This window comes from Mycteria americana, chromosome 3 (genome assembly GCF_035582795.1).
Source record: "Mycteria americana isolate JAX WOST 10 ecotype Jacksonville Zoo and Gardens chromosome 3, USCA_MyAme_1.0, whole genome shotgun sequence".
In the NCBI taxonomy this organism is placed as follows: domain Eukaryota; kingdom Metazoa; phylum Chordata; class Aves; order Ciconiiformes; family Ciconiidae; genus Mycteria; species Mycteria americana.
In genome coordinates, this window is record NC_134367.1 from 11,545,708 (window position 1) to 11,571,453 (window position 25,746).

The following is a 25,746-nucleotide window of genomic DNA, read 5'->3' on the forward strand; positions in this document are numbered from 1 at the left end:
GGGAAAAAAGAAGAGACAAGTACCACATTAAAATGTCATAAAACTAATCATATAACTGCCATCTTTTAAGTTCAGGGGAAGCCCCCCTGTCTCTGACATTTGCACATGACTGCTCAGTTACCAGCTTAGGGCTCCAGATAGGTACAAGATAGGCATATTCTCATCAGAAATCAGTACCAGGGCTACGAACAGAAACACTGAAATTTCTGAGGTTTCAGACCACAAGATTAGTCATTGCCGAACAACAGACTTTAGAAGATAAGCAGGATGAGACGGGCAGACAGAAGACAGATAATTTGTGGGACCCATGTTTAAACGGAAGCTTTCCATCCCAACAACAGCATTCGAAGTACCACCATACCCCCGCAGCCCTCTCCTGTGTACTAAGCATTTCTCCCTCCCTCCCAAAACCTTCTTCTCCCCATAAAGCCACTCAGCACATCATTTAATCGACAATCTTCCTGTATTTTAGTCTGGAAATTTCCAGAGTGCTATGACACCTTATTATGCTTTCAAAACCTAGACCTGTTCAGGATGAATTGGAATTAGGCCCAGGACACAGGAATAATGAATCTTGTGTCCCTGAAGAGTTGCTAATCCAGCGGAAGGATGGATAATGAGCCTTCCCCGTTGCTGTCTCTTGCATGGGTTATGAGTTTGGGCTTGAGCTTCAGTGCTTGGATCCACACTCAGGAGAGAGCAGTCTCCACTGGGTGTGAAATAAAGCCAAGACAGACAAACCCATTCCCTTACCAACCCCTTCTCTGCGCTGGGTTTGCTACAAACGTGGCTTTTTATGCTGTTCTGTCTAAATAAGCTCTACTTACTATCTTCTCTGTAGTAATGCTCCCTAGCCCTGGTGAGTCCCACAGAGTTTGTGCCAGGTGTGAGACACGGCCATGATGAGCGACACACTTCTGAATCAGGGGCTCGTTCCTTCCCGTCATTGCTCTTCACTGCTTCTTTCTCAGGGGTTGTCCCTCTAGACTGGCCGAGACAAAATACAACTTGTCACTTTAAACGAAGCTCTAAGACTTTGAAAAAAGACTTTCTGAGAGCATCACCTGCACTTATACATCAGGTGGGTGGAGAAATTTTCCATCCAGCGAAGCAAAGAGGTTTGTGGTTTGAGGCACTCTGCTTAGCGTTCTGCTAGCTGTAATAAACCGTTATTTCTCTGAGGATCAGCACTAGATGAGAACGCATCACGTGCTGCATTACACAGGCAATTCTTGTAATCATCACTGGGATGTTGCTCGATAATGACATATTTGTAGCAGTGCCTGAGAACAGATGTACATTCCTAAAAACTCCTCTGTCTAGACTGGAGAATTTCGCAAAAATACATTACTTGAGAACACCCCTGGGTACCCCGATCCTCGACCAAACATCCGCTCTCAAATTAATGCCGGCGCCCGCAGCTCCGCTGCTTGGAACCGCATCGCATTCGCCTTGAATTTACCACTTTCATTCTTCCATAGAAAAGATTCACTCGGCGCATTAACTCCCTCCTCCACCCACGGAAGAGCCCCCCACGCGGCGAGCGCCAGCGCCCGGGCTCCCACGTCCCCCCCGCCCCGCGCAACCTCACGGCCAAACCCTTTGCAACGAGACTCCCGTGAGCAGAGACGTGTCCGCGCCCCCCCCCCCCCCATCCTCCGCCGCGACCAGCCGGTCCCCCCGCCCGGCACGGCTCGCAGCCGCGCTGGTGCCCGCTCCTGGCTGCGGCAGCGAGCGCGGCTCGGCACCAACTTTCCGTGCGCAGGGGAGCGGAGGGGAGCGGAGCGGAGGGGAGCATCCCCCCGCCCCGGCGGGGAGCGGCGGCCCCGGGGGCGGCCATGCTGGGGCCGGCGGTGCGGCTGGCGCTGGGCGCGGGGGAGCTGCTGCCGGCGGCCCCGGGGCTGCCGGGGCGGCTGCTGGCCCTCCTCTGGCCGGCGCTGGTGCTGGGGGCGGCGGCGCTGCTGGTCCTGCGGGGGCTGCGACGCGGCTGGGCCGCGCCGGGGCCCCGCCGCCGCCCCGCCGGGGAGGCGCAGAAGGAGGAGGAGGAGGAAGAGGAGGAGGATGAGGAGGATGAGGATGGCCCCGCGGGAGCCGGCGGCCGGGCGGCCGGGGCGCTGCCGGCGCGGCAGCCGGAGGAACAAAGGCGCACGGCGCAGGTAATGGGCGGCGGGGGGGGGGTTCGCTCCCTGCCCGCCCCCGGCACGGGGGGCTCCCGGGACGAGCAGCCTTCCCCCTCTCCTCCCCAGCATCCGTTCCTCCCGCCTGTCCTGCGCTCTGCAGCCCCGCCGGGCAGCCCGGGGTGCACCCCCTGCTCCCAGCCCAGCGGCCACAGCCACCCGTCCCCTCCCGCACGCCCGGGCAGCCTGTCCTGCCTAGAGATGCTGCGTCCCAAACCTCTCTCTGGGTGGTTTAGGGGTTCGGGGGCTCAGCGTTCCTCTCTGAGCCCTGTGGGGGCATCAAGCCCCTCTCCGAGCTTACAGTGCAAGGCAGCAGGTTGCTAGAGCTCCTGGCCTGGGATCGCTGGTATTGGGCTTTCTTCCGCCACTTTGTCTAACACCATAACTCCATATGGGCTTGATCCTGTTTGCAGGGAATTGCGAAAGCTCCAGTTAATGTCCATCATGCTAAGAAGGAGGACCCACGTATAGTATCTCTGGTATGGTGTTAATACAATGTGCTAATAACATATATTTACTCTGAATCAAAGCTTTGTTATTACTGCCTTAATACATGATAGTAGCTGTGAGCTGATGACCATGGCCACCTTGTTGAATATATGTGGTGAGCTTGATATGATGCACTGTGATGAAGTTTCCGTATGATATTGTCATGGTTGTGTCGCTTGGACTTGCTGTAAGCTGTCTGTAGCAGAAAATCCCAGTATAAATTACAGAAAACAATTTCACCAAGGTATTGCGGTATGGAAAGTAAAGCTCTCAGGAGAACATACTGAACATAAGTAAGTATGTATTTAAAATTAATACATCAAGCATTTCTGAACATTTTTGTCTGTCACTGATATCTCCTAGGTCTTAATTCTGAGAAACACAAACCAAAAATAATTTGCAGAGGTTTTTTTAGGCAGGCTATGAAATAAGTGGGTTTTTTTCTTCATGAATACAAATGTGTCAGGCTTTCCATCATAACACTAGTTTTCAGGGTTCTGTTACTTTGTCATGGAAGTTTTAACTTTTATTTGTATTATAGTTGTATTTTAATATGCTATTCCATTTTAGGGTATTTTGTCTGTCATCAGTGAGAACAGAATGTTGGCCCGACAGCATAAGTATCCCTGAATTAGTAAAGAGCAATTAAATCAAAAAGCAATCCTAAGAGAACTGCTTCTGTCAAGGGATGAAGAGGGATTTCAGTAACAATTTTATTATAGCTTTATAATCATCGATACTTGACTTGGCTACAGAATGACTTAAAATTTTGCAGACCGACCAATTATTGGAGGCAGTGCAGGACAGAAAGGGGTGGACACCCACCTTGTTGTCAGAGACAGGCCTGGTGCTGTGACGGTGGTGGGGTTATTAGTTCAAGCTGAAGACATTGATTCAAATGGATATTTTCCGGTCAGAGATGCTGTACCTCACAGGCCTGAATAACAGAAACCAAAGAAGAAGGGGAAGAGAGAAACTGAAGGGATAAATTTGTTTACAGGCAACTGCAGTTTCTATCATTAATCTCATCTTTTGCAGCACTGAGCTGATTCCTACTCTTTAGGGGCCAGACCCTAGCAGTTGCATTTACAGAGAGTAGCATCATCCTCTAAATGAGACCCACTGATTATTCTGTAAGTGCAGAGGAGGCAAAATATGGTCCTAAGGAGGTAGAGGATGAGAAGAGCATGATCAAGAAAAATAACTTAAAAGGTCCTAAGGAAAGATAACCCGGGGAAAGCCTCTTACATGCTGAAATGAAAAAATCAGGCTTGTCCTCCCACGCCAGTACTCTGTCCTTTCTCTTCTCTATTTGTCTCTTGTTTTCTTTTCCCTACCCCCCTTCTCTACTGCTCCTTGTCATTTTCCCATCACGTTATCTCTGCCTTTGGAACATCATATCCTTGAGGCAAAAACTTTATCTCCTTACGTAAGTGTAAAACACTGCATGCTGCTTTGGCACTGAGCTGATGCAAGGATGCCAGAACAGCAGAACACCTTTAATATGCCAAAATTTGCCTATGAAAATCTCTACCAAGGCAGCATCAGAGATGTTATTAATAACAAAGTCTTCCATCCGTAGACATGGCCAATGCCATAAGCTGCAGTGCGCAGGTATTACAGGATGGGAGCCCCTCTCTGCTGCCTGCTGAGGTATGAAGCCAAGAGACGAATCGCCTCCAGTGCTCAGGTGTGTTGATACATCCCAGCAGCCAAACATCTGCATATCCCGGAGTGGTGGATAAGTCCAGATCTTAATTAAAAGAAACTAGGTGGTTAATTATTTTTTCAGTTTGGGAATGCGTGTTTGCCAGTGATTCCCAGCCTCTGCCCCATGGGTGGGCTGTGAGACTGCCTTCCTGGGGAATCTGCTCTTACAGGGCTGCAGTTCCTCTGATGTAGGACTGATCCTCTTTCCCCTGTGCGCCCCTATCCCCCATAGCAATAGGCAGCCAGCGCCCGTCCAGGGTGCCTTCGCTGGAGGGTGCAGCGTACCCTCAGCTCTCTGTGGGGCTCCTTCCCAGCCTGCAGCTCCCAGCCACAGCCCAGCCCTCCCAGCCACCTCCATCCAAATCCTTCCCAGGTCCAAGTCACTGAAATGCAACGGTGCACGACTATGTTAGTCTCTCCCAGTGCCAGTGGTGCTGGCAGGCGGCTTTAAAGCCTTTCATCTCACTTCTTGTTAACTTTGCGTATAGCAGAGTAACAGGATGGAGTGATTACTAGTCTCAGAGCAGGCTGTGCACTGTAAGACCCAGTCTGAACTGCTTTCACAGCCCATGTGAAATAAGTCTGTTGAATAAACTTCATTCAAATGGATGCATGGCCTCAACACAATCATACAAGGACATTTTGAATGTGATCTCATTATGTGCACACTTAACAAGTTACATTCTGGCTGTTGTCACACAACAAAATCTCTAGAAATGATGCCGGAGGGTGTTTAGTCTTTTTCAGGATAGCCTTTTCCCTAATAAAGAGTCTTTTAGGAAATTGCTGACAAGACTTGCTGGAAGCCAACTGATCTGAACAACGTTGCTGTTGAGTTTTGGGGTTTGTGTTTATTCAAAGTTTTTGGGTTGTTCTGCAAATTGGTCATTTCAAAAGAAGAGCTTTTTGCACAAATGCAGTGATACCATCTTCCTTAGGCAACTTATAAAAATATGTATGATCTGATACATCCCAAAAGAAAGCTTTCTGCTTTTCAGAAGTGTGTTTATAAACTGGAGATACTTTTTGCCTCTTGCAGGGATGGCTTAACAGCACCAGAACTAAAGATCAATCCCCTCAGCTCCAGAGGTATGCAGATAGACCTTTTCTCCTACCTTTTCAGGCTATACGGTACTCTTCATGCCAATGCAACGCAGTTGCACAATTATTTTCATAGAGCTGTCTTGGATGAGAATTGATTTCATAAGTATCCTGGAAGGCGTTGGAGTTTGGTAATTGCCTCCTTAAAATGGAGCCTTGATCCCTTGTTGTAATGCTGCTCTAATTAATTAGAATAGCAAATCCCACGAAACCGATTTCTTCATCACTCCTTGCAACAGTGGTTTTAATCCACTCACGCGAGGGAAACTCTTCTGTCTTTCCCCAGACGTCTCGTCAGATGATAAGAGCAGCTGAGCTGAGGCAGGTAACTGTCAGCTCCCTGTATTTATGGCCTCTCGTCTATCCTGGGAAGGCTGGCCGGCGGGAGGATATTTAACATAGGCAGCAGCATCTTAGGGCTGCTTCTCTAATGTTTCTCTTGGAATTGCCTTCGGATATGAATGGCAACAACTGCAGTTCTGGCTCCCGCTACTGGTCATCAGCCTGTATTTGTTACCTGTTAGTGCTCAAGGGGTTCCTACGGGCAACTTCATCCCTGGGAATATGTGCAGAGGAACAGGTTTTCTGTGCTGATGGCCCAGATCCTTTCCCACGAGGCTCTCAGAGCATCCATTTGATGGGAGCACCACCTCTTTCCTCTGCCAGGCGCCTTAAACGAAAGGAAAAATGTCACGTATTCCCAGTGCGTATTTCCCATATAATTCTGTCTAATCATTGTGTGTGTTTCCCATGCAATTTTCCCTTCCAACAGACTCTTCTTTCCTACTGGGAACACATTTGTCTGAAGTGATTTTGTCAGGGAAAACTTTGTATTAATGAATATTGATAATAGCTATTAATAATAAGGTGATCAATATTTACAATATTGATGACAAACCAAGATCCTGCTCTTTTTTCCCTCTCCTTTGCAGGAGTGTACGTGTGTGCAGTGTTGTGAGCGGGCATGCCCCAAAGAAATTCCTTTACGTTCTTCTGCCATGCATGAAGAGCCTTTCAGTTTCCTTTGCTAACAAACGCAGTATGTTTTTGTGGCTTCCCATTGTCACCTTAGCGGAAACTGCCATTGTGTTATCCTTTCTCTAGCTATTAGGACTGAATGAGTAATTTTCTTTGAAGCTGGTGCCTTCTTGTCTCTCTGGTGGACTCTTGCTCTACCTAAACCCCATCCTTTCTCCTCTGACAAATGCAAGCTTGTCCTTTCCCATTCACCTGGTTCCCATTGGTTTGGGAAATAAGTCTCCCAGGCAGAAGCCCATCATCGGCACAGGACCACGTGGCAAAGCCAGACTGGCCAGGATGTCTGCTTCCATTTATGAAAATCTGATTCAGAATTAATGAAACTCAGTGTGCTGCTTTATTTCCCAATGTGTTTGTCATGCAGCTTGCTCACTGTCTGCTGATGGAGCAATACAAGCCGTTGGCTGGCCGCAGCAGCACTCTGGTTTGCTTACCCTGTGGCTGAGCCTGTGCTCCTGTGCACAGGAGAGAAGAACCGAGAGCAAACAGTGGACTGCAAGCGGTATTGCAGACGTCTGACTCATAGTGCATAGTGTAGGGAGCAAAGACCAGATCTTCCAGAGGATGCTGAGAGAAATGAAGACTTTCTGCTCAGTTTTCAGCTTGTTGAAGGTCTCCTGAGAAAGCTGAAGAGTGCAGCGATATCTTGTTCAGTAGTAACACAGCATGGGTCAGGGAGGTTCTTTAGATCCCTGGTTAGAAAGTCCTTTTCTTTTTGTTCTTGTCTCTTTTTTCTTTTTTTTTTTTTTTAATTTTCTTTTATTTTTTAATTTAGTGCATGTTGGTGTTGCTTTTGCTGTACCAGTGTAGCCTTTTGGCCTAAGTCCACCACATTTATCTTGTGGTGTAACACAGGGAGAAAAAAAATTTAGGTTTTGCACTGGAAATGAGCACTAGGAAACAATTTAATTGAAGTATTTCTTAAATCTGGAAATGGTTTTGTGTTCACAGACCCCCCGCCAGAATGGGGTAGTTTTTGCTTCCTTTCATTTCCAGTGTCCAACCCACTTAATTGGAGTTTTCTGAAAGTGGTAGCTGAAAACAATTTTCTGAATCTTTATTCATGGTCTTAAACGAATTCCCTGATTTCCAATGTGTGAAGCGTATAATAGCTCCCCTTGGGTTTCATACGCTGAGTTTATTTGTCCTAGTATCCCTCTACTGGGGAAACCTTTGCTTGCCTTGTTAAGGAAGGCAGTTATAAGCACCTTCCCCAAGTGGGGCAAAGGGCAGTTAGTGAACCTGAAGCTAATGTTCACATAATTTTTAATTAATCTTGTAACCAGTTGGTGGCACTGAGATTTGAAAGCAGACTTCCTGACCTGATAGAGGCTTACCAAGGTGTTTGGTTTTGTAAAAATGACTAGTCTTAGGAAACTACTGAAATGCATAAAGGTAAGTGTCGTGGGTACAGTTTTATGGCTTCGAATACTCAGTTTATATATTGATGATTAAACCCAGTATTTTTTAACATTTGAAGACCTATCACTTTGCCTTCTTTCTTTGTGACTTTACGTAGAACTATATTAACAGCATAAAATAAATTAAACACTAGCTCAAGAGAATAAAGGTTTCAGAGCAATCATCAGAAATATAACCTTAGGTTACATAAAAAGGAAAAAAAGGCAGGGGGTGGGGGGGAAATCCTGTTCCGCTGGGTCATGAACGAAATGGCCATGAACTAAAAATAATCTTTCTATTGTTGCACAGAATGTGAGTAGAAATTAATATGCTCAGTCTGATTCCACTAGAAGTCTGCATTCAGTTTCTCTGCATATATTTAATGTATTTGGAATTGCACTGATGACTTTATACAGTGACTTAATGTGTCGGGTTTAGATGTGTTCTCCCTGTACAAACCTACATTTTTCATTACGAAAAAAATTACCCTGACAAGATTCATTTCTCTTTAATGAGTCTATTATGTTAAGTGCCATAAAATCATGAAAATTCCTTTTTCCTTTTCAGAATGGCCAAACAGCATGATAAAGAGGCATGACTAATTCCATATCCTAAAGGCATCGAAAGGGAAGAACAGGGTAGGGTGGGGTTCCTCAGCCATACAGCCGGTTACTGCCTGAAAAAGGGGCTGGATAAAGGCAGGATTTAATACAAAAGGTCAGGCTAGAATACGACCTTTCCACTGAAAGGAAGTTGAACTCGGTAAAAATACTTGGTGATGAAAGCAAGGGAGTTGCTGCTGTTACTGAAGGATGGTGGAGAAGGGACAGATACTTCAGGTGTGAAAGAAGAGCGTCACCGGAGTGGTGGGCTATTTGGTGGTCATCAGTCAGTGGTCAGGTTTGGTATTTTTCTTGCACTCAACTGCTCATTAGGAAGGATGCAGCAAGGTTCAGGAGTCCCAGGTGGGTATTTAGGGCTGAATAGCCGGTCAGTCAGCATAAAGACCCCTGGGATATAGTAAATGACTGTCAACAGTATATTTTTAACCTCTTAGTCAGTGACGGGGAGAGAGAGGGATGTTTACCTAGCAGATGAAATATCACTTAAGTAGGAAATGTTGTGCTCCTCTGGTAAAAGTATACAGCAGTCAGATTGGCAAAGCATTAAAACAAAGTGCTGCAGTTTTTCCAGCTTCTCGCTTGCTGTCATTTATATGGAGAGAAAGTCCAGGAATGTGATCCTCCCCCAGCTGAGATGAGTCTGTCAGAGCCAATATGGTTTGCATCTTCCCTAATTCTCTGTTGCACTCAACATTTCCCTCTGGAGTTTTCCCTGCCTCTGTGAGGGCTCTGTACAGCCTCGGGCTGCGCTCGCTTCTGGCAGCCTGGGGGAGGAAGACAGTTGCATGTCCCTAATCTTGACACCTCCTCGTCTCTCTGCATGTAGTCCCTCATGCTTGCAGAAGCATCTTGATGTAAAGAGAGGCCAACAGGAGGTAGGATGTCTCTTATCCTCTGTGTGTGTCTGAAAGAAGGCAAAAAAGCATCCTCCTCCTTGCTTCACAAGTTGGTGCTGCCGTTTCTGTTGCCGATGGTGGCAGTCTTGCTGAAAGTGGCTTAATTTGGGAGGTCCATTTGCAAAGCCTTGAGAGAACGCTGAAGATCTCATTATGAGAACTGGGAAATCACCAGGCTGTGTTGAGGCTGGAAAGGAATATGCGCTTACATGTTGTATGGCTTCCCCCAGTTATCCCTTCATGTACTTATGCTATAAAATGCAGTTTTCCTGAAGTCCTGTGTCACATAGTGGAAAACTGCCCCCCCCCCCCCCCCCCCAACATTTTATATTGCATAGGATTTCTTGTTCACTAAGACATGATCTATTTGTATTTTCACACATTTAATTGGACAGAAGCATATGCTGAGAAAAAAAGAATCATGTAAGCTCAAGATCTTCCCTAAGTGGTTCAAATTTTCACCAAGATTCCCCTGACTTCGTATTTTATGTCTCCCATCCTATGTGAGAGGCTGCTTCCCTCCCTTCTGCAGGCATAGCGGGATTTTTTGCTTGAGCAGAGCAGGATATGGAAAATGGTCTGGTTTGTGGTGAGGTTTATGGAGTGCCTCTAGTAAATGAACCTGAGAGTCTCAGAAGAGAGATGACTGCCTGTGGGAAAAACCAAAGATGGCTTTGCTAACTATTACAAAACGTTACTGGGTTTTAACACAGAAGTCATTATTTTGCTAGTGAATGTTCAGAAGAATATAATTGTAAACATACCAAATGACAGCTAAGGGAGACGAAAGAGATGTGGACCACTTGGTTTAAGCTTATAATTTGAAGCTGGTGGAATTACTGATGTAATTAGGCAGATATTTTGGCTCCTGTCACTGTGGTATTTTACTGGAAGACCCAGAATCAGTGTTGTCTGTGTGTTCAGAGAGTGGTATGTTGCAAAGTCCGCAATTTTGGGGCTCCTCCTCCAAATAATGTTAGGGGGTCGGTTGAACACCAACCTGCTGGGTCCATGCTACACCCTTGTACACCATGAGTTTGTAACTGGTCCGGGTTTCCAAGCAAGCACCTCCAAGGGCGAAGCATTTGCCAGTGTGCAGGTACCTGTTGTGCTGTCTTTAACGTGCATGTCAAATCAGACCTTTCTGAGACTTGTGAAAAACAGCTCTAAAATGTCTTCAAAATACCAAAGAACTAAGCATTAACAGGCTGAAGGACTGCAGCCCCGCTGGGTTTGCTGGGGACAGGCATGGGCAATCACCCACAGGATTTTATTTGCTGGTAACTAGTCATTGCAAACGTGAGCAGAGATTATTCTTGTGCTATCTAGGAAATAACTCTGGTTCATCTCGCAGAAGCAGCTGCTTCAAGTCCTGACGACATTTCGGAGTGCCTTTGGGATAACACACAAAAACTTGTTGCTCTGTGGAGAAGAGTTTCCTTATGTCCCTGTGTGTCTGTGTGAGAGCTGTAATCTCGCCTGTCGCAAGGTGGCTCTGAGTCTTTGCCTCTCACATCTGGGGTGGTGTCCCCATTGCCTAAAGGAATGTGGCCACCCAGTGAGCCTTTTTAAAAAAAAAAAAAAAAATCTTTTTTTAGCTTTCCTGATTTACCGTACAGTGTTTTGCGGAGTGTGCTGATTTCTATCTTTTTCATTAATTGCACTGGTTATTCTTCACCCTGCTAACGGCATCTGTGACGGCACAGAGCGGGTACCGCTCCTCTGCAGCTGAATCAGAGCAGGTTTCATCTTCCAGCGTGCGTGCGGTTAAACTCTGCCACAGTGTCTCGGGGACAGAGATGGCTTGTGAGGGTGGGGAGGAGGAGCAGATGGTGAAAAACATCAGCAGTCTTCCCTTCCCCAAGAGGACTATGGGCACCTGAATTCCCTTCATCACCGGTGTGTGAGAGGGTGCCCGCTGTCTCCTGATGCCGAGGGGACAGCTCTGGGCTGCAGCCAGGCGTTTTACTCCCTGCAGGGCCGCCTTCGCCTGCCAGGCATCGCCTTCGCCTGCCAGGCTTCGGGGCTCCCTGTCCGCCCCTTGCCCCAGGCAGAGGTGGAGGATGGATCAGGGATTGTGGTGACAGCCTGGGTCAGGCTCCCTGCTCTGAGCTGTGGGTTCAGCTCAGCAGCCCAACAGGTCTGGTGGGACTGAAGGAAACCTGGGCAGCGCTGATGGGGGTTGCATTGCACGAGGAGGGCAACCTGAGCAAGGGAGAAGCGTGCCATACATTCAGCAACATGCTCCTCTGCATGTCAGGGGGAAACAGAGGCACCTGTAGAAGGGGGGTCTGCCTTCTCTTGGATGCTGCTGCCTCTGTGTAGCGTGCAGTGGCCCTTGCTGGCACAGCCCTTGTTGTCTTAGCTGCAGATTTACACCCTCCCACCCCTGTAGCTGGAGGTTGGCCATTGCTAGTGAATTCTGAGACAACCGAGACATTAATCAAACTGTAATTTGAAAAGTCCTTAAACTTCCATGGTTTACTTTACAGGATCTAGGTAGGACAAAAGCTATTCTTTTAGTTGGTCAGATAGACTTGAGGGGAAACATAAGGTCCACGTCAACCAGTAAGCAAGAATTAAAATAAGCCTTCTCCTGTCTATGCTGCTTTTTTAAGACAGGCTTACCCTATTTGAAAAACAACTTTCATCCTAGACAAATCTTAGGATAAACCACAAATATGTCTGCTTTGGAATAAATCTACGTGGAGTTTCTGGACTTACATTCATAAAGGCTTAGCTAACACTAATTAATTTGGAATAAATTAACTCAAATTGGAACAAAGCCACAAATTCTAGCCCAGATTTGTACTGGAGGTTATTTAGCTGTGTCTTTCAGCCCATCATATGTATTATAGGAAGGTATTGAAATAATTAAATTCATATGTATGTTTACATGTACACACACATGCACATAGATATTCCATAATGCATTTTTTATTGTCCATCTTCTAGGTTCCAGTGAATGGCCAGCTTATAACATCAGTCAACGTCAGAGAGAAAAAGCTCCTCAAGGTACCAGAAAGAGTTTTAGAGTTTATATATTGTCTTTCAAGAGACACTTGTTTTAAGAATGTTCCCCTTTTTGGTAGTTCTTTTTAAAGATAATTTGTTCCTGTTGTTGAAGCACTTAAAAGATTACTTAGGAACATAAGACCCAGTAACTCTCTGGCAGTCACGCTGTGGTGCTTGTCACTGCCACCACAAGTGGGACGGTCTCATGGTCCAAGCCCAGAAGTGGGAGCTGGGATCTCCTGTATTTCAGTTCCAGCTCTGACACGGGACGTTTCCTTGGGTCTGGGCAAGGGTTTTATCTTGGGCACTGAGCACTTGCACTGGTGTGGAGGAAAGTGTCCGTGCTTTACAAGTGAGGAGCAGCCCCCCAGCCTGGGCAGGGAAGTGTGTTCCTGGCAGGGCTATCCCACCTTGGAAAAGTCAAGAACCGCTGTGTTAAAACTAGAACACTCAAAATTGAAGGCTTAAGGTTAGCTCTACTGTTTCATCAAGCCATATGAAAATGGCCTCGGCCACTGCTGTGCCCTTTCAGATTAGTGTAAACTACAGATACCTTCATTAATAATAGGCTGTTCCATGGGGGTTTTTTTGGTTAAGCATAGGCAGGGTCCTAACTCTTGATTTCAGAATTGCTGATTGTAAAGGGGGTAAATAATTTTAGGTTTTCCTCCTTTATAGGAAGAAAATTAGGACTTGGGAATGATGAATGCAAATCTTACTATAGAGCAGGTGCCTGAATTAAAATGTGAGTGTTCTAACCTAGCAGATAAGTCAAATTTTGTAGGCCAAAAGCTATAGCATTCATTGGTTTGGAGTTTGCAATAAAATCTGCTCAGGAAGACTTTTGCACCCACTTAAAGACTCCAGTGACCTACTGCTCTCTCTGAGTACCACCATGTGGTCTCCATTTCAAAACTATTGCCCTGGCTCTTTTTTTCTTCATGATGAAATGTAACAAACACCTGTTTATCTTTCTGCCATGTATTTCCTGTATACTGTAGCCTAAGAAGAAGAGGAAAGCCCAGTGCTCAGACAAGGAGGTGCCAAAAGATCTGCTTTCTGTGGAAAAAGACAAACTGCAAGAGGAGGAAGGTAGCAAAAGATGTGGTTCTTCTGTTATCTGATTTATATTACCGAATAATAACATGGCATGAAATATTTCAAAAGGGAGGTCTTCTCTATTATTCTAGTGTTCTGCGTTACTGGGGAAAATTGCCAGTTTGAGAGCTATTTCCTTCATCTGCTCCTTACTATATATAACTACGTGGACAGGGACCACGTGCTTTCCTGCCAGACTTCTCAGGTCCTTACTGCATTCACAGGGATGGCAGATCTGCAGATGAGGAACCATCTCTGAAGTGGCCAGAGGTCCACTGGGTAGCGCGGTCCTGTCTTCATGCTCTCACTCTAATCCTGTGGCCTCTGCCGTGCTGATACACAGCTGAAGCTGTGGTCTTCTCGGGCAGTGTTTTGTTATGCCCATGATTGAGGCTGGTAAAGGCACTGGGGTAATAGACAGCCAATTTCTAGCACACCCCTGAACAGAGCCAAGATCTTTGGTTGCAAGCAAATCTGCAGAGAAATCTGGCAGAGGCTAGCAAGGCTCAGGCAGCTAGAATTTAATTGGAAAATACATTCCATCCCATGAGCCCCTCTCTGCCTCCTCCCACCGTGGGTCATACTGAAAACAACAAATTCTAAGCTTTTCTGGGCTTAAAAGATTATAATGTGATTAGTGTGGTGGTGAGAGCAAGAGAAGCCCTTGCTGCTGTTGGACCGGAGTCCTCCCTGTGGGCCCTTGTGTCAGGAGCAGAGTGCCTGCAAGGCTGCCGGAGGAGAACGGGAAACAGCGGAGGCTTTCTTCAAACAGATGTTTAGTTTTTTGAATGGATGAGCCAGCTGAACTGTTTCACGCATTATTCAGAGATGGTTCAGGGAAAGAAGATGTCTACCTCGAGTGAAATCTGTGGACTGTTTTTTTCTTTATTAACCGTTTGTGCCAGTCCCTCCCCTGACTTCTTGGGTCATGGAGAGCATGGATGGAGGCAGAACATGGCCCCACTGGTGTGAATGACTGCGTGTGGAAATCAGCTGTGTGGCAGAGGGTCTCCACATCGCAGAACAAGTCTTAGGGTATGTTCAGGGGTAGAGAAAGCCCATAAATTGAAGCCTTGTTTGACAGTTAAGATTTTCATGAACTTCCCTCCGCTGTCTGATGTACAAGGCGGTTAATGCTTTGTTGTGACATCTGCCCCGAGGGAAAGGGGTGTCACATCAGGCTGACACAAAGGACAGAAGAATATGTGCAGTTACATGAGTCAGGACACATGACAGACAGGTTTGTGATGGGGATTTCTTATGTAACGCGCTTCTGCAGAGACAGCAAACGCTGCACGCAGGGGAGATGCTGCACAAGACCGGGGCAGCACTTGCCCTGATGCCACTTTTACAGCCAGCATCAGAAACTATCAGACAGCTGGTTACCTTGGTGCTAAGCAATAAAGGCAGTAAAGGAAGTTTCTCGTTAGCTTAAAAATGAACTGTGCTCTGTGTTGTAGGAGTTTGGCAGACCAAGATCAGCAGCCGAGAAAAGAGACACTTAAGGAAGGAAAGGCTGAAACAAAAAGGTAAATGCACAGGCTCAGTTTACACACCTGATCTGCCTGGGCTTGTCACTCCTTCTCACTTCCCAGCATCTTTCTGTCTGCTCTGTTTGTCATTCGGCAGCAAAGTCTTTGCACTTACTTAGGCTATTTACTTAGGAAAAGACAGCTTTGGGAGCTCTTACTTGGGAGCTTGCCTTTTACTCCAGGCTTTCATTAAAACACATAATATTACCCATAGGACTTTGAAAGCAAATGTGTATTAGATCTGAGATCTGCTAAAGGGTTGGTGTAATGTGGATTAGTTATTTTTGCATGACTTGACAGAAGTTTTCTGATAATGGATGTATAAAAACCTGTGTAATTTGCTCAGCTCCAAACAGGTTCTTTAATCCAGGCCTGCCCAGAGTAAACAGCTACAAAGCGCGGATATACTCTTATCTTAATGAGATAAAATGAAACAATGCTTTGTGCTCACTGCACATGTTTCCTCTGGGGATTTCAAAGTGTCTGCCATGCACTTATGCCTAAATACATTTCTACTAATTATGTTACTATAACCGCTGTATGAAAGCAGGTCATGGAATTAAGGCATTTGGAAATGGTTTAATTATCTGTGATAAAATTATTAATATAATAGATGAATCTGTAGGTTTAATATATTAGAGTAATTTAGAAGCTAAGATGGAAGTTTGGGATTGGGAGACAGCTGGATGAATGTGGGTGTTTGTGTACTGTCTGCAATAAGACTATCTTAAAGTGCTGTCAGATGCTCTACTAAAATTGAAGATCGGGGTAATTGAGCAACAAATTTTAATCTAAAAATATACAGACATTTTGGGACCACTTTCTCTATCATTTGGATTCTACAAATCAAGAGTTAAATATCTGCATGACAGTCTCTAAGGGTTTAAGGCGTTGAGGTCTCTACTTGCTCTCCAGCAAAGTAGATGGGTCCACATTTGGCTTTATTCACGTAAGTTGGCCTGTTGGCATGGGTGGTGCCAGCTGCACGTGCAGAAGGTTAACCACGCATGGTTTAACACTAAGCCTATGCAGGCGTTAAGAGCTTTGCTGGCCCAGGGCAAGGGAGCTCAGCAGACTAAGTCGCAGTTCAAGCACCAGAAGTCCTTGTTGCAGTCCTAGAGCCTGGGTTGTGCAGGAGGCTCAACCAGGTGATCATGGTGGTCCTGTTTAGTATGGATATTTACAGAGCAGTGAAATGTGCTCTTCCAGGAAGAAGCCCTAACCCTGCCAAGTGCTGATTGCTGTTTCCTAGCAGGGAAGAAGCAGCAGCAGCAGCATTAAGGTGTGTGAAGGTGGGGTTGATGCCAGCAGTGTTCCCCTCCCCACCAGAGTCGCAGGAAAATGGAGTCCTAAAGTGCTTTGGGAGTCCTTTGGAACAAAAGATGTTGGAAATTATTACCATTATTTATAATATACATATGCCTGGCATTGATTTCTCTAGCAGCCTTGAACTACCACCATCCAAGAGGTTTACTTTCTTTTTCCTTGGAGGTCCTGCTGTCCTCTTTCTCTCCCTTTACTGCTCTGGGTCCCCAGCTGGATTCTGGAGGCCTTGAGCCACCCTTGCAGTCAGGGAGGGATGCCCAAGGCCTCTGCGGTGCAGCGTCATCTCCTGTGGGACTCATTGCTGGACTGTGTGGTGCCTTCCTTCTCACATGGCCTTCACATTTGCTGCCTCAGTGTCACATCCCAGGGGCTCTGCTTTACTGTCATTGTATCTGTAAATAATTTCAGGAGTATAGCCATTACATCTGATGGGTTTAGATCAGGATTTGCTCTGTTGTTTCCCCTGTACAAACTCTTCATTGTAATTAAAAATAATGATGACCCTGTGATAATGTTTATTCCTGAGAAGACCCCAGCAGAGCATCCCTGGGTAGCTCAGCGGTTGAGCCAGCCTTTGACTGGGATGAGAAGGGAGCAGTGTGGCCAGTCACAGAGGACACCAGTGGCGGTGGAAAAGGTGCTCTCATTGCCAAGGCAGAGTGTGGGACCGCGCTGAAGGCCTCAGGAGCCATACGGGAAGAATCGGTGCTCTCCCGGTCAGAAGAGGATGTTTTCTCCAACGTCGGTGAGTGTCGATGTTCAAGCGTTGCAGAGGGAAAGCTTCATGAATTACTGCGTCCAGCAGAGTACAGCCCCACTGACACACACGCAGTGTTGTCCACCCCCTTTGAACCCTGCTAGCTGTCGTTTATGTTCCAGCCATGTGAAAAGAGGGGTCTTTATGGCAGGAATTTCTTCTGTGTTGCAGACTACCTGTTGGGTGCAATTTGTTTTCTACCCGCAGGTATTTAGTGTTTGGTTCCTTTGCAAAGGAACCAAAGCCTTTCCTTCTGAGGATGCTCACACATGGTCAGAGTTAGGCTTCAGGGTATATCTGTGCATTTCAAAGCAGTATGAGGCAGGGTATTCCTAAATCAGTTTGTGTATTTGACAGTTGGAAGTGTTCTGTTCGTGTCAGTGCTGTGCTGTACCTACACAGTTTCCCCAGCTTCCCATCTGATTCACCCCTTATGGTGTCCAAACAAGGTCATTTATAGCTACTTCCAGTCTCAGTTGTGCTGTTGGAACATTCTCTGTGTAACAGAAGCTGGAGGTGGGAAACTGCATCTCTAAAACCTCAGACACCTTTAAAGCAGTGAAGGGATGGACTGCCAGGCCATTAGGCTAAAGATTAGGAGACACTGTTATCAGCTCTCTCACTGGTATTTGATGACTTTTCATTTCCATTATGGTTTAATTTTTATGTCAAAGTTATGTCTCATGTTGTGTTTGTACTGTGGGTGATACTGTAGATTCTAGAGCAATACCAACAATTAATAACTAGGTGGTAATTGGACCTTTATATCTTTCTTTGTATCTCTCTTCCTGACTTCTTGGTGGGGCGGGAGAGTTACGGGTTACAGGTTAAAGTAGTTAATACTGCTTTTGGTTAATTTTCAAAAGCATTTGATTTTCATTACAATCTCATTGATTAATCGAGCTTGATGGCTGGATTTATTGGTATATAAGGCCCTATGGTGACTCACCTTCAGTAGCAGTAATCCAGTACTCTGGTGATTCAGAAAATGGTCTTAGGTTGCCCTTACATGAGTTGGTTTCTCTGCTACAGTCCTTTTTTTGCAAAGTATGGGGTTGATGGGGGGAGGACATTAGTACCATTTTTTTCTCTAATGCTTTCAAAAGGCCAAATTCCAAGCTGATACATGATGACAGCTTCTGCCAGTTGTGCATAAAGGGGATATTGGTTCAGATGAGTGAGGAATTTGATGTGTCATGCTGGTGTGATGTGCACTTTGAAGGGCCGAGAAGGTGAACATGGCGACTGGGCTGGACTCTCTCTGTCCATAGAAGATAATTTCTCCTTGCTTGATTCTTCTCCAGCAACAGCAGTGGCTGCAGGCTTGGGATGGAGAGAACATGGAAGGGCTGTAATGAGATTGGGAGTGTCAGGTAGAAACTGCAGTCGCCAGCTGTGAATGTGACATCGCATTTTGGGTTACTGTTTGTTTGCTTTTTAAATGCAGGAACATGGGATATTGCAGAAGTAAAATCCTGTCCTGTGACCTTTGGGACGTTGTCAGAGCTGTCCAGGGAGTTAGGTGAGTGATGTCTCTTTGGACTTCTATCTGAATTCTTCTATCTCTTTCTTAGATGCTTGGCTTAAAAGTACTCTCATTGCTTACATATGGGTCTTTTCCCTTGGAGCCACATTTCATTAGTCACTCTCCCTTGTAGAGCTTGGTCGCATCTGCAATCCAGCACTACCAGTGTTTTAAGGAGTGACGTCAGAGCGTTTTATTGAGTGCTTTCCAAACGTGTGTCTCATCTTGGAATAAATAAAAAGAATATTGCCTCCCCAGCAAATTCTTTCTCTGTTAGGTTTACTTGCACAGAAGGTTTCTGTTGCGTTCTGATGACCAAGAAATTCAGAGAATTTCAGACCGAGGGAGGAAGCAAACACCCAGGTTGGAGAGGCCCTGTTCGAGGCTGCCTAGCCAGCAGCTTCCTCTCCAGCACAGCGAGGGATTTTCAGCTTGAGCCTCTCCATGCACAGCCTTGAGAAGGATGGAGCATCTTCTGGTTTTGCATTAATCTTGAGCCTTGTTTCTGGCTTTTACTTTGCCTCTCTGCAACTGTCAGTCCCTCTCACTGCCTGGCTCTGAGCACTCCTAGTTCATACACTCTCTGCCTACCAGGAACTGAAATTTGTCTGGAGGTCCAACTGGCTGATGAATGCAAAATCTGGTCCTAAATCTTTTAGAGGTGCTAAAGCCAAGCGTAGGTATATATAGATAGACATCCGTGCACAAAACAGCATGTGCGGTGTAAGCCAGAATGCTGAAATATGCTTCTAAAGCCAGACATGGTAGTCAATATAATACATGCCATATTTTATCATCTATTTTCCAACACTGCATCAGTGGATTGAAGCAGTTCCTAATGTACAAGTACTCGACAGGGAGAAATATTTGTTAACATCTGCATTTATGCAGAAAAAAATCAAGCTGATACAGAGCAAAACTGCATGAACAGAGGAGTTCTTTAGGTGAAAGGAAGAAAGGAAAAATCAGAGATATGAAAAAAAATCTGTTGTGTATGAAGGAAATGAAGAAAACACTAGTCTGTTATGTACAGGCCTTAGAAAGGGGCTAAGGAGAGTTGTTCAGGGAGGCACGTGAATCCTACTGGTTGCTTTAGTTGTTGAAAATAATAATCAGAAAAACTTTAACTCTTCTTTTTCTTCGAGCAGCTCTCATCTGTGCTCTTTCTCAGAGTAATTCATTTGGTAATTATGGATTTCTGTTAGAATGAGCAGAAACTTTCTCACTGAAGTCAGTAGGAGCTGGAGCTGGATACACTGGATGTGGCTTTTGTTTTGCAGGAACTATAGCTCCCTTCTTACATCCCCAACAGAGATGTGTCGGAAGTTTACATCTCTGAATATTGTTAGTGTAGCCACTCCTGAGTGGGTTGTTTTTAATCACTTATGTGTGAGGTTTCCTCATCCAGCCGTTGTTAATAAATCCACCATGATGAGCAGCATAGATTAATGTGTAGCTTAAATTACATAACGTCCAGGCATCATGACATAGTGAGCAGATAAAGGCACGATTAATTGGTTTTAATAATGTGACTGTATCTATGTGATTATCTTTTAGGTTTTGGGGTTTTCTTTGTTTTTATTTTTAAAAAGATGCTTTTCCTGTATGCAGATAACATGAAGAGTAAATCATCTGAGGACAGCCCTTCCAGATGCTGTTGGCACGCCAGCTCAACTTTCCTTCCCGCAGACGATGCATGGCAGGGGCAGGGTATGTCTCTTTGCTCATTTTCTATTGAAAGATGAGTGTACTAATGCTGATACCCTTTCCAGTCTGTTTTCTAAGCCCCAAAAATCAGGGTCCATTTCCCACCTGGCACAAGGGTGGCAGAGGTAAGGGAAAAATTCAGTTTGGGTCTGGTGTTGAGCAGGCGCCCAAAGCTGCTGCAAGCTCGGTCAGAGGAGCAGGCGCCCTGCGTGGGACCCTTGAGAAGGGCGACAAAATGCAATTTATATATGTTTTTACTTAGAAGGCAACAAAAAAGGGATGCAGTAGGTGCAGTCTTGTTCGGTGCATACATACTGCTGTGCAAAGTGTAATTAGAGCTTCTGGGCAGCAAGGCCAGCTGTAGGGAGGCTCTCTGAAGGCTCCCATAGCCCGGCATCCTCTCTCCAGCAGTTGCACATAGCAGTTGCTGGCAGATAAGCACAGGAACAGGGCAAGCACAGGGCAATCCCCCCATGTCCCAGCAGAGAGTGGGTCAGGGACTTCCCGAGCCAGAGGCAACAATATGGGCTCTGTGCTTCAAAACAAACACCACGTGTTAGTAATCATCTCAGATTACTAAATTTGCAAAACGAATTCAAAGTTGGGTTTGGTTTTCGTAACTGAAGCATTGTGTTCCCCTCCCTCCCATCGCTGGGTGGGGAAGGTGGAGCCGAGTGGCCCCTTTCCAGGCAGCCCCCAGCCCGGGCTCAGTGGGGTGGCCGGGGAAGAGCTGCAGGGAGGACAGGGTGCTGCTAGAGCATGGGGCACCTTTGCCAAAACTTAAAATTTCCTCTATACCCAGAACCCAGATGCAGAATGCAACTCCAGTGGACTGTGGCAATCAGGATTTCAGTCTTTTTATGACTGATAATGGCCTTTTTTTAACTTTAAAAATCTGCTTGAAAGGCCAGCATGGGTCCTGAGTGGCTGGAATAATTTGGCATGAACAGTGTGGGTATTAGATGGGCTTTTCTCTTGACCTTTTGGTCAGGATCAAGTGAAGTATCTATTTATACCCCTGTTGTTGGGAGGCCTTACTCTGCTCTTGCAGGAATGATGTCTGACGAGCTGAGCAGACCCCTTCTTGCTCTAGCTGCTCTGATTGCCTTAACTACAGGAGAACCCAGAGTGGTTGAATGCATTGAGGAGAAAAGACTGCGGTTGTCTTGCTTCTCTGCCCAGCAGTAACTGAGACTCTGCAGCAGATGCATCAGCTTGGCCATCAGAGGATTTTATAAATAGCATAGTTTGCTTTAAAAAAAAAAACAAAACAAAACAAAAAAAAACCAAAAAGAAAACACCAAAAAAACCCCCAAACCAGCCCCAAGCATTCCCCTCCCTTAGTGCTGTGTTTGTTTACCCTCACGCTGCTGATGAGTGCCTGGCCCTTTGTAACTTCTGAGCCCAAGCTTGCCTATGCGGGAAGGAGGGAGGCAATGTAGGTAGCTCTTCAGCAGCGTTTCCTTGCATTGCATTTAGCACAGGTCACACTTGGCACACTCTGGATTTGATCTGCAGTTGCAAAGCCAGGCAGAGCTCCTCTTTTTTTGGTGCCATGTCTATCTGAGAGCAGAACAGATAGGAGCAAATTCAGCAGCTTGCTCTTGCAAACGTCGGAGCAGATGCATTTTGATTGAAAGCAGAAATGGAAGGATTTCTGCCTGCCTTACAGCTTGCTTCTTAGTAGTAGTAGTAGTAGTAGTTTTTTGCCTTTGAATTGTCAGCCTTGATATTGATGCAGAGGGGAGTGTCACGAACATGTATTCCCTGAATTTAGATGAGGTAATGGTTGGCATTAAGGTCTGCGCTGCAGGCAAAATGAGCTCTTTGACAGTTAAACAAGGCCTGTCAGCTCTTGCAGGCCTGTGAACTAAAAAAAATGCCATTCATAACCTGAATATGAGCTGGGGTCATTTTATCAAATCCAGATCAGTACATTTAATGAGTCTCTTTGCTCGGCGATGGGCTGGTGCAGAAGAAGGAGCTGGATGCTGGACTCCTGCCTCTGCCCCGGCTCGCGGAGCAGCCTTGGCTGGCTCCCTACGCCGCACTGGGTTATCTTTTTGTGAAGTACCAGTAATAATAACAGCCTAACTCACAAAAGGTTTGAGGCTTAAGTGTTGTTGCAACCGAAAGCATATATGCATAGAGGGAGAGAGGGAGTTAGTAGTTAGGGAACTGAGCAGCCGCTGTGATATGGGAGCGTTTAAAAGACTAATACATCGGGCTGGTTTCAAAGCAACACACTGCTAGGTTGACATTCATTAATGATACACGTTGCTGATGGTTAATTCTTAGTCATTGTCACACCTGGAGTGCTGTGCCCAGTTCTGGACTCCCCAGTACAAGATGGGCATGGACATACTGGAGTGGGTCCAGCAGGGTCCATTTGTGTGTATGAACACCTGATGCAGTGGTTGCCTCTGGTCTGCCCAGTGAGCGGACAAGAGGCAATGGGCATGAAGTGAAGTATGGGAAATTCCACGTATACATAAGAAAAAGCTCTTTTTTTATGGTGAGGGTGGTCAGGCAGCAGAACAGGTTGCCCAGAGAGGTTGCAGAGGTTGCCCAGAGAGGTTGCATGGTTACATCCCTGAGCAACCTTCTGTAGCTGAGCCTGCTGTGAGTAGCAGGGTAGGACTAGATGATCTCCAGAGGCCCCTTTCAACCTCAGTGATTCTGTAATCCTCATTCTGTCACCAGTCATTGTCTCTGCATATTTGAACAATTAGTCCTTAGCAATCTAAGCCTTCGTTAGCTAGGGGTATTCAGTGTCTTGGAGCCAAAGCCATGTGGTTAGCACTGATGGCTGCAGTCCCTCATGAGGGAAGGGGGTTCCAAAGTGGGCAGCTTCTTTCATCCTCGGTTTTCCCTGCTCATTGTTACTGTTTGCATGCTTTTCAGTCCTGCCACGAAGAGAAAATCTCTGGTGCTTCTGACATAGTTCACTTTACTTTCGGGCCCAGGAGCTGCGCTGGTTTCGCCAGACACCTTTCTCGCTTGTTCTGCAGGGTTGTTCTGGATCCACCAGACATCTCCTGCCTGCTCTGCCTCCTGTGCTCTACCTTGATGGCTTTACTGTTTGCACATGTTTCCCAATACTGCCTTTGTGCAGCTATACCACGTCTGCCACTGCCCCTTTGGTGACATTTATGTACTTATGCTTAGCTGTCTCACAAAATGCATTATAGGCTGTGGCTGGTTTTGCTGTTACAAAATGTGCAACCTGCACACTGTGGCTGGCTGGGCTGTTTTAGAGCACTTGTGTCTGGTTCCAAGGCAAGCAAATACAGATTTTATGCCATGTGTCTGCTTCCAAGCGCAGTGGGCCTGTGCAACAGCACAGGGCAGTCTCAGAAGACCCACATTCTGCTTCGCAAATGCAGCACATCTCATGACGACGAGGGCTGTCTTTTTACCTGTAACTTGGCATCTTCCCAATGATCCCTTCTTGATTGCCAAGGCAGATTTTCCCTGGAACCTTCAGAAAGCTCCTGTGTCTCATGACTCCCATGTTTCCTTCTGTCCTGGAGTTAAAATGAATTTTAATTCCTTTTTTTCATGGGAATAAGCAGCTTCTTTGGATTAAAAGAAGTCTTCAGTCTGGGATTTATTTGATATTTTTGCATCTACTGAATAATGCTAGAGGAAGGTGCCACATAGGGACTCCTACACCCAGCTGTTGGTAGCAATAATTTTGACCTGTAACACATAAATGCAAGCTTTAGACTGGAAATTGTTTATCCATGTTCACTGAACGGATTCCACTTGGTCTACAAGTGAGGGCTCAGCAAGGATTTGGGTTAGGAGCATGCTCATTACACAGGCACCTGCCCTTTGCAAAGGGACGGGTTTTCTACAGCAGCCACAGAAGGACTCAGCACCATAGACAACATGCAGTCCACTGAGGATTTTGCCCTGCCAGATGAAGGGCTGCTCTCCCTTAGGTTTCTGCTGACCATATCGGGGGAGAGCATGCCAAAGAGGAGTGCTGATAGCACAGGATCGAAACCTACAAATCTGGACTAAAAATTTTTTAATCCCCTTCTTGGTGACAGACTGCTTTTGCTGCCGTACTTTCCAGCTTCGTTTTCCAGGCCAGATAATTAGGTTCAGCCTGTAGAGTACTCTACCCTCTCTATCAGCTGGCATAAGGAACCTGCTGACTGTTGCCTTTGACCAGACCCTGCTGCTGTGGGGCCCTGTTTACCTGCTTCCCGACACCTCCCAGGGCACAGCCAGCTGCTCCCCAGCATTGCCCAGGCAGCTGGAGACCAAGGGCGTTCAGGTGGTTGGCGCTGGGATGGACTTTCTGCCTGCAGAAGTGCTGGCATCCTCCCTGATTTCTGAAGACACCTTCAAAGTAGTGCCCTTCAGGATCTTAAAGTATCTTCATTACATGGGGTATGTGGAAATCACCTTGGCCCCGAAATGCACGCTGCTAATGGGACATGTGCTGCTAGCAGGGAACAGAAAAGTATAGCTTTTGGGTGGAGCTGCTGGGGGACTGAGGTGGGTTGCAAGAATCTAGTTGGAAAATGGCATTTAACAGCACTGCTTTTGTAAAAATGAACAGCAGGAATTATCAAGATGTCGGTCTGTAGATGCGCTGGGAGATATCACCTCCATTAGTGCTAAACCCACCAAGGAAGCAGGAGTACTTGCTGCTGCATGGCACATTCCTTTTTGTGCTCATGGTTTTCTCCTACTGAAGGAATTACTGACCAGTTTTAGCCTGTGAGAGCAGTTGTGACCCAGGGAGGACCAGTTGCCGATTTAAAAATATTAGAGGTTATTCAAAGTTTAAAGCCATTCCAGGAGATGTCACTGTAGCTGGAAGGGAAATAAGCTACACAACAGGAGAGGTTTTAAACTAGAGCTCTAGGATAAGTACATTTAATCCTATTTTCCCATCAAATTCAGCAAATTGTAAAGAATCTTACATTGCACTTAATTTCACTCTGAGTTGATTTTAAACATCCCTGGGAAGAGTAATTCTGAGATGAGGCAGAGTCACCGCTGCCTGGCTGAGCTTCATGCCTACCCGCATGACGAGGGTGAAGCATAAACATAAGCCCACTGCAGCAATTTAGCCATTAAAACTATTTCCATGCTTAAAAATAAGTACATAAACATACTGTTTAAGAGATCGGAAGTTAAATAAGTGAAAATGATAGTCGTGGCTTCCGGTGTGCCTTCCTTAAGTTACAGTCCGTTCTGCTTGCACACCCACGAGAGCATCCATCGGCAGAGCTGCTGCCGTGCAGCTCAGGAGGGACTGTCATTCCTGAAGTCTTGGTGCTATTTCGCCAGTCCCTGCGTCATGCTGTGTACCTTCCTGGTAGCCAGAA

At 46.1% G+C, this 25,746-nt stretch overlaps 1 protein-coding gene across 2 annotated transcripts in view; it reads left to right on the forward strand.

Annotated features, from left to right (window-relative positions):
- The first annotated feature begins 1,625 nt into the window (after positions 1-1,625).
- Positions 1,626-25,746, forward strand: part of LOC142408003 (uncharacterized) — a 32,238-nt gene continuing 8,117 nt past the window's right edge. Inside the window, exons 1-7 of one of the 2 annotated variants that reach the window (XM_075497865.1) lie at positions 1,626-2,156; positions 12,391-12,450; positions 13,452-13,542; positions 15,009-15,077; positions 16,936-17,151; positions 18,611-18,685; positions 20,300-20,398. In XM_075497865.1, coding sequence (XP_075353980.1) covers positions 1,839-2,156; positions 12,391-12,450; positions 13,452-13,542; positions 15,009-15,077; positions 16,936-17,151; positions 18,611-18,685; positions 20,300-20,398 — 928 coding nt within the window. In that variant the 5' untranslated portion in view covers positions 1,626-1,838. The remainder of the gene's footprint in view (positions 2,157-12,390; positions 12,451-13,451; positions 13,543-15,008; positions 15,078-16,935; positions 17,152-18,610; positions 18,686-20,299; positions 20,399-25,746) is intronic. The other variant, XM_075497866.1, reaches the window with a different exon arrangement.